Genomic DNA, 8,706 nt, shown 5'->3' on the forward strand with positions numbered 1-8,706 from the left:
CCCCTCCGCCCCCCCAGCCCTAAGCCCAGCCCAGCACCGAGGCAACTTTGGATGTGTCTGCTCTTCCCGGCACTCCGGGTTACATTCCTCCGGAGCGCCCGCTCAGGCCGGTTGTGACATAGCCCTAAAACTTTAAGAGGAATTTCTGGTGGGTGAATCCCCCCCTTTTCCCCACCTCTGTTTTATTATTACCATCATCATCATCGTCATCTATTGATTTTTTTTGTTATTATTTTTTTATTGTTCTGATTTTTTATTTTTTTCCCCCCATCGGAGCAAAGATTTCTCCCTTGTTTTGCAGCCGCGGGCTGGAAGATTGAAGCGCTTCGGCTGCGAGGAGAGACAGCCCCGCAGCCCCTTCCAGGCTCTCTCGGCTCTCCCCGGGGCCAAGGGGTGCCCCCCCACCCCGGTTCGGACCGGACCCTCTCGGCCGCCCCGACCTCCCCCCGTACCATGGCAGCGCTGCCCGGGACGGTGCCGCGGATGATGCGCCCGGCTCCGGGGCAAAACTACCCTCGCACCGGCTTCCCTCTGGAAGGTAGGTCTGGGAATATGCCTCTGCTTGGAATAACCGGGGGGGGGGGGCGGGCTCGGATGCTTCGGGGGGGGGGGACGCAGCTGAACTTCGCACCGGGGGGGGGTCCCGACCTGAGCATCCAACTTCTCCCCGCTCCCGCTGGGGCTGCTGCGTCCCCGCGAATTACCGGGCTTCGCCTTGCATTTCCCTGGATTTAAAGTGTTCCCAGGCATCCCGCAGAATTTTTGGGACAGCTTCGCGTGCTTTGGGCTTATTTAGCGGGTTGAGGTTTTTTTTAAGCCCGCGAATGTCCCGACAATTTAAGCTCCTCATAAAGATGGGGGGAAACGACCGAATCGATCCTTTTCAACTTTTCCGGGGGAAAATAAGAATAGAAACCTTTAGCCGGGGGGATCCTGCGGCAGCGGGAAGCCGAGATGTCCTTGGCCGAGGCTGGTGAGGGGAAAGAGGGGCGACTTTGTAGCTGTCACCTCGCTAAGTGTCATCCCCACCTCGCAGCGCATCTTTCCCCATCCTTTGCCTTTCCTTTGTGAGCCGGCAGTTATTATTTCCAGGCACACACATTCCAAAAAAAAAAAAAAAAAAGGAAAGAAAAAAAAAAGGCGAATTTCGAGCGAGACCCTTCTCCCCGCATTTATTAAACAGGAAAATTTCATCCTGACCGTGATCAAGTGGCGAAACTCAAACCTGTGGAAAACCACGCAGGCTGCAAAACATACAAGCTGGGGGGATTTGGTGAAGTGCTTTTCTGTAGCAAATGAAGTAAAACAGACGGCAAGGGAAAGGATCAAAGGATTACAACAATATTTGCACAACATGACTGGGAATAATGAAAAGAGAGAGCGGCCGGCGGTTTTAGTACCTCTTGAATGTAAAATTGGCCACTCGAGTGTTATCTGTCGATAATGATATATCCAGGGAGTGCTGGCCAAGTGACTTGGAATTAGTGGTGCATGATTCTTGTTAAATCGCGAGGCAATTTCTGGAATCGACTTTTCTTTGTATAAAGAGAAAAATCACCCCCCTCGCCTTCCCTGTCCCTCACCCCCTCCAGCCTTGTGCAAATTACCCAGCTGAGTTCTTCTTCCCCTCCTTTTCTCCCCCCACCCCACTTTTTTTTTTTTTTTAATTTCCAGCCTGTGAAATCGTATTAATCTACAAGATCTACATTGCGAGATATTAAATAAATTGGGGAGGGGGATTAAGGAGCCGCCGGTCCCCCCGCTCCGGGCGGGGATGCGCCGGGCGAGGTGTCGGGGAAGCGGCGCGGCCGCGGGGAATCCGCGTTCCCTCCGCGCCTCCCCGAACCGCGGAATAAACCCCCACCGAAACCGCAAAAAGAAAAACAGCAGCAACAAAAAAGCCCAACAACAACAACAACAACAAAAGCCCCTCGAGGGTGTTTAAGAGATTATTTCCAAAAGTTTGTTTGAAATCAGAGAGCTCCGTAAATTGAAGCAAGAAGCAGAGTGCGCTTTTTGGGGGGGGCGAAATGGGAAGTTTTTTGGGGGTGGGTGGGTGTTGTTGTGCACTTTAAAATCTTTTCTTGTGTAAAACGTGGGGTATTGTTTAAAACAAAGGTGTGAATCCCTAAATATATATAAATGTAGTGGATAGAAACACGGGGGCTGTCGCGGGTGATGGGTGTGCGGGTCGTGGGTTATTTTTATTTTCCCACTATCGCTGGGAGAAGCCTCCCGCGTGATGCCGGGATAAAACCGAGGCCAGGGCACGGACGAGAGGCTTCTCCCTTCTTTAAACGATTCAAATCCCGGGAGAGAAGCTGCAGGCGCGGGGAGGGACGCGCCCGCTTTCGCTGCATTTTCCCCTCTTTTAACTTTTTCCCCCTCTTTGTTGGGTTGTTTTTTTTTTCCTCCTTCCTTTCCAGTTTCCACCCCGCTGGGCCAGGGAAGGGTGAACCAGCTCGGAGGGGTTTTTATCAACGGTCGCCCGCTCCCCAACCATATCCGGCACAAAATCGTGGAGATGGCTCACCACGGGATCCGGCCCTGCGTCATCTCCCGCCAGCTGCGGGTCTCCCACGGCTGCGTCTCCAAAATCCTCTGTAGGTACCAGGAGACGGGCTCCATCCGGCCCGGAGCCATCGGAGGCAGCAAGCCCAGGGTGAGTGCAATGTGGGCACCGAGCTAAACGTCCCCTCCTTACGTTAAAGAAATTCACCTTTCGTGTTCGGGGCTCCAAGTTTTCCGAGTGGTTTTTTTCAGAAGGGAGAAGGAGGGGAAAGGGCTTTAGTAAAGCTGCACTTTTCGGCCTCCGATGGGTAGAAACTGGTGCAAGTTGAAGGCTGTGAATAAATTAAAGTGATTTTTTTCCCCCGTGTGCAACAAGTGGTGCACGTTCAAGCGTTTGCTGCGGCCTCGATGTGCGGGGAGGGGAAGGGTCGGGATGTTTAGGGGAATAATACATTACCGTGTGTACATAAACACCCCAAAAAGCATCCCCCGCACCTCCTCCCTGCCTCCTTCTCCTGCTCAAGATAAACTCGCCCTGGCTGATCTCCTGGGCCCCCAGGGATTCTACTTTTAGGGTGGCCAATATTTGGGAGAGCGGGACCTTTTCTCAGCTTTATTTTCCTCCTTTCCCCCCTCCAAGCTCCCATTTTCAGCCCCAAACCCAGCAGCCCGGGCAAGGAGGGTTGAACTGAGCTGCTCAGCTCTGCCTTTCAATTAAAAGCGCTTTTTCTCTCCCCTCCCCTCCCTCTGCACTCGCGGACACGCACCGGTGTCCCTTGATCACAAAAGCAGGTCGCGACTCCCGACGTGGAGAAGAAAATCGAGGAATACAAACGGGAAAACCCGGGGATGTTTAGCTGGGAGATCCGGGACAGGCTCCTGAAGGACGGGCACTGCGACCGGAGCACTGTGCCCTCAGGTGAGAAGGCAGCTTGGCAAGAAGGACACCCCAACACCCGCAGGAGTGCGGAGGGAAATCACTGTCACCAGCAAAAATATTTTCCAGGGGCTCTCACACCCTCTCGGCCTTTGCTTTGATAAGGGAGGGGAAAAAAATCACCCCAAGCAAAGCCACAGCAGCAAATAAACCCCAGGCCAGGGGGGTGGTGCTCTTGTCTCTCTGTGGTCTGCTGCAAACCCAAACACAAACAAACCAGTTTTCCCAACTTATTCCAGCTCCCCTGGCAGCAGGGCTGTACTGGTGCAGCACTCGGGGAGGCAGCCCCCAAACCCAGGGCTAAAGGAGACCCCACTTATCCTGCTGGACTTGGCTCAGTGGGGGCTGCAGAGCAACATTTCCATCAGCCAGAGCCCCCAGTTGTCCGTGGAAAGAGACCCCAATCTTTGGCCTGCAGGGATGTGTTCGGGGTGTGTGAGTTCTTTGGGTTCCAGCTGTGAGTTGCCCACTGTTTTGGGGGCTGAGCCTTCCCTGCAGGGCACATTTACCCCAAAGCAGGCCAGGGCCTAGGGCTGAATCCAGGCTCTGGGTTCCCATTTGGAGCTGGGTGAGAGCCGGGTATTGGGGGGTCTTTTCTCTGTTCCAGAGCAGGTGACAATCCCTGTGGTGCCACCCTGGGATGCAGCACTGGCTGTGCTGGGGACCCTGGGGAGGGTGACGAGCAGGTCCAGCTGTGGGTGCCCACCTGGGCAGCTCAGTGGCCTCGGGGGGTTTTGGGGGGCACGGAGTGCTCGCCCCTGGGGGTGAGCGTGGCCTCCTGCCCACGTCCCGCAGCCCCGGCTGGGCTTTCCCAGCCCGCTCCCACCTGGCCTGCCCAGGCAGCTTATACTTGCCCTCTTGTCTTTGACTGTCTGAGGTTTAGTGAGTTCGATTAGCCGGGTGCTACGCATCAAATTCGGGAAGAAAGAGGAAGAGGAGGACTGTGACAAGAAGGAGGAGGACGGGGAGAAGAAGGCCAAGCACAGCATCGACGGAATCCTGGGCGACAAAGGTAGAGGCGGCCGCGCTGCCCCCGGGGGGGACGGAGGGGCCGTTCGGGAGAGAGGGAACAAGAGGAAGAAGGGATGGCTCGAGAGCCTCTGGTGTTTGTTCTTTCCAAAAACGAGCGCTGGGCAGGCAGAGGGAGCGCTGCAGGGCCCTGCCAGGGGAAGGTGGTACCCTCGGGCTGCTTTCCCGGGAGAGGAGTTGCTGGTGTTCTGCTCTGGATCAGTCCTACAGAAAGAGGGAAACGAGCCGGCTGGTGGTGGGGGGGAAGGGGGGAGGCATCTCTGATTCCTAAATGAATTTGTTAAACAGATTTCTCTCCTGCTCTCTAAGTGGTCCCCTGAAACTCTGGCTGACAGTTGACCGATTTGGCCAATCAATATCAATTAGAGCAGCCGCGATCGGCGCAGCCACAGAGCCACTGGGGCCGGGGGGGGCCTCGGGTGGGAGCAAACGGGGGGTCGGCACCCCTAAAGGAGATCAGGCAAAATAAATCTGGCAGCTGTGATGGAAGGCTTAAGGCCGGGCTGGTGCTGGGGCCCTGTTATCACCTCCCATGATCGGTGTTTTCTTCTCTCGTGGGAGGAAAAAATTCAACTTTTTAAAGCTTCCGTGCTCGAAATGTGAGGTTGGGGGTGAGGAACAGCCAGAGCCGGCCATTGCGGGAGCTGGAATTTGATTTTTGGTAAACTCGGCGGGGGTGACGATTCCCCTTCCAAAAAAACGAGGGGCAAGTGGCACTTTTCGGGACAATAAATGAGATTTATCAGTGAAGGCGAGGAAGTTGAAGTATGGGGAGGGAGGAGCCGCTGTATGGGTGTGGGCAGAAAATGATTTCCTTGTGTCACGGAGCTCGGCGCTTTTTGGGGGGGAAAGCGGCAATTTTGGAAGTCTTGGGGATGTGCCTCGGGAAACTGGAAATTGTTTTTTTTTCTCCCAAACTGACGCAAAAAGACGATGGGCTGAGCCTGCTGGGGTCCGGTCGGTTGGAGTTTTGGGGGATCCGGGATATTGTGGGGCCAAGAGGAAGCGGAGCGAGAGGGATTTTCCCCATGGAGCCTTTCCCCAATCTCGGTGTGGGAAGCGGGAGGGAATCACTCCCAAAGTTTCTCACTGGCTCCAAAGTTTTCCCCGTTTTGGGACAATGCGAGTGAGTGGGGCAATATTGACGTGGGGGGAATTTGGGGCAGAAAAAGCTTCTCCGTGTCACCATCAAACGTTCCTGGGAGTTTTAAATGAAGGTGCACAAAAGGGTTTTATTTTATTTTCTTTTAAAGGATCTGATCCTTTTTTTTTTTCCCCAACCTTGAAGATGAACTTCACTTACAAAGACCTTCAAGTCTATTGAAGCTTTATAAGTAAAAGATTCCTGACCACAAAAGCAAACAGAAGAAAAAAAAAAAAAAAAAAAAAAAAAAAAAAAAAAAAAAAAAAAAAAAAAAAAAAAAAAAAAAAAAAAAAAAAAAAAAAAAAAAAAAAAAAAAAAAGAAAGGGGGGGAAAGGGGGGAAAACCCGAGGCTGCCTTAAAAATGGAGTAAAGGGATGGGGGAGGGAGGGCTTGTCTATTCTCATTCAAAATTCGGCAAGGAGGAGAAAAACTTTGGACAAAGGGCCAAGGAAGGGAAGAAAGGGAGATAAATTATTCAAAACTCCCTGCTGTTAGATAGTTTTGTAATATTATAGGACCGTCTGTTGGAAAAAGGGAGAACCGTTGGACGTTGCAAAATGTTGCTTGTGATTTGGAAAGAGGCGATGCTCATTTGCAAATCGGGGCCATTGTGTCCGCGGAAAGCTCCCCCCTATCACTTTGGGGTGTTTTTAATTTTATTAAGGGAGGTAAAGAAGATTTTAGGGTTTAAAATTTATTTTACCCGCTCCTCACCGCTTGAAAAAAAAAAAATCTGTATCGTTTTTAAACCGCGGGTTGATTTATTTTCCCCTTGTCAGCACGTTTTGCCCGTCACCACCCCCAAAATAACAATAATTAAAAAAAATAATTAAAAAGAATGAGTGAAAGAGCTGGAGGCTCTTTATTCGTGATTAACACGCAGAAGTGCGTGTCAAAAAGCAAAACAAAACGCTCTCTTCTTCCTTCATGGGTAATATCGCGGACAAATAAAACACGAGCCCCCATTTCTTTCTGAAAGAAGGCTAATTTGGGCAAATTCCCGCTGCCGGAGCCCGCGGAGCGCCGCGGTACCTCCAAGCGCGCAGGCTCCGCTCGCATCCCTGGAGAGAAATCCCGAGTTATCAGGAATTTAAAATTTGATTTCCTCCCCCGCAATCGCTCCCTGACTTTGTAGATTGCAGAGAAATCGCCCCAAAAGGCTCTAATTTGGGTTTTTTTGGGGGAGGGGGGGAAAGTCAACCGCGGGCGGGGGTTGGACCCGGCGCATCCGAGCGTTGCGCGATCGTGACCGGCTGGAAAACAACCCTTAAAAAATAAAAACTGTCCGCCGTCAATGTGTGTTTTAACGCCTGGGAAAGCTTTAATGGCCCCAATTAAGATAATTGATGATTCAACTTGCAAAACACTCCGAGGCGGTGGGTGCACGCTGGATATTTTTTTCGCTCTAAAATGGTAATATTTTTATATAATAAAATTAAAAACTCTTCAGAGTCATTTCCCCCTTCACCTTATTTTTTTTCCCGGGAGATTCGCAATAAAAATAAAAATACACCGCGCTTCTGCCACTTGTTCTCAGCTTCGCGTGGGGTGGGTGTAAAGGGTTTTATTATTATTATTATTAGTAGTAGTAGTAGTAGTAGTAGTAATATTATTATTAATTTCTGATTTTTAACGCGGTTTTCTGATTCTCGCGGATATCGAGAGGGGGGGGGAGAGGAAACTTTGTTTTGGCCTTTTTCCTCTTGACAAACGTTTCATTGCGGGTTCTCCTCGCAGGGAGCCGGAGGAAGACAGCCCTAAATGCTCTCTCTTTTTAAGTGTTAAAGAAAGCTTCCACCCTGCGCCTGTTTCTTTCTATCGTCTGCTTGGCATTTAATAATGTTAAGACTTATTAGAGCTGGTAATGAAAACTGTGGCTGTTGAATAGGGAGCTGTGTTGGAGAAGGGTGTAATAGCTCCAAGGCATGCTAAGAAATGTATTTATCCCCAATCAGTACTCACTCTCTGAGTTCCCAGCACAAACGTTAAGTTGAAGGGTTTTAAGGCAGATTAAATTGAGCCTTTATTTCTTTGCACTTTCATCTTTAAACGGCTCACTCCAGCTAGCCCTGGGCATATATTCATGAGGCTTCACTTTATTTTTTTTTTATATATATTTTTTTTATATCCTTGTTAAGACCGAGTTGTTATTATTATTATTTGGGCTTGTTGTTATTTATTATGGCTGGTGGGGTTTATTAGGGAGGGTCGCGCGTGGGGGCTGCTCTGTTCTCTCCCGCGGTGGGGACGGAGGGGGGGGGACGTTTGGACACCCCCAAATTTCAGGGGGTGCTGCCCGGGGGTTAATTGGGAGGAGCAGGGGAAGGGCCTCATCCTGGTGGGGTATTAATTGCAACCAGACGCGGGGGAGGAGGCTCGTGGGGTTATGGGGAAGGCGATGGGTCTGCACTGGAGGAGAGGGAAGTTCGGCAGGTCCCCCCACGCTCCCAGCGTGTCACCCCACGGTCACGGGTGGGAACAGCCGGCCCTGCCCCCTGGACTGCTCTGGGACGCAGGGCAGGATGCAAAGGATGCTCAGGGCTTGGGTGCTGGGCCCCATCAGGGGTGAAAACCCGGATTTTTAATTAATTCCCCCTCCGTTTGTATCTCCCAACTCCGCTTTATTGCACGAAGTTTCTTCCACCGATCCATTTTTTTGCTTCGATGCCCCCTGGAAATATCGCGTGGGGTGGGGAAAGCCGAGTGGGAAAGCCGGGAGAGCAGCGGGATGGATGTTTATTGGCGGTGGGAGAGGCGGACAGGTGTGAACAGCACAGGAGGGGGGACACATGGACACGTGGAGGTGATAACAATTTAATTTGGGAGCCCTCGGTGCCCCTTCTGTCGAGTTTTGGGGGGCTGGACGGAGCACGAAGAGGTTGGGATGGTCCTGCCCAATTTAATTAGGATCGGGGAGGGAAAGGAGAAAGAAGGGGGGACCCCCCCAGCTGGAAAGGGGCTTTGTTTCCCAAGGTGGGAGCGGGGGGAGAGGGGATGCGGAGTCAATTTATCAGCAAACAATCTGCATTGATTTAAAACCAACAAGCGCTTTCTCTGTAAATGTATGTTTAGAAGCGGGGCGGGG

The 8,706-nt window shown here is 51.7% G+C and overlaps 1 protein-coding gene across 1 annotated transcript in view; it reads left to right on the top strand.

The window, feature by feature from the left end:
- Nucleotides 1–58: 58 nt before the first annotated feature.
- PAX7 (paired box 7) overlaps nt 59–8,706 on the top strand; it is a 120,468-nt gene continuing 111,820 nt past the window's right edge. Inside the window, exons 1-5 of the mRNA XM_027901904.1 lie at nt 59–148; nt 302–538; nt 2,427–2,662; nt 3,301–3,430; nt 4,332–4,460. Of these exons, the coding sequence (XP_027757705.1) occupies nt 454–538; nt 2,427–2,662; nt 3,301–3,430; nt 4,332–4,460 (580 nt within the window). The 5' untranslated portion in view covers nt 59–148; nt 302–453. The remainder of the gene's footprint in view (nt 149–301; nt 539–2,426; nt 2,663–3,300; nt 3,431–4,331; nt 4,461–8,706) is intronic.

This window comes from Empidonax traillii, unplaced genomic scaffold (genome assembly GCF_003031625.1).
Source record: "Empidonax traillii isolate 1590-97213 ecotype Southwest subspecies unplaced genomic scaffold, ASM303162v1 scaffold819:size405531, whole genome shotgun sequence".
NCBI lineage: Eukaryota > Metazoa > Chordata > Aves > Passeriformes > Tyrannidae > Empidonax > Empidonax traillii.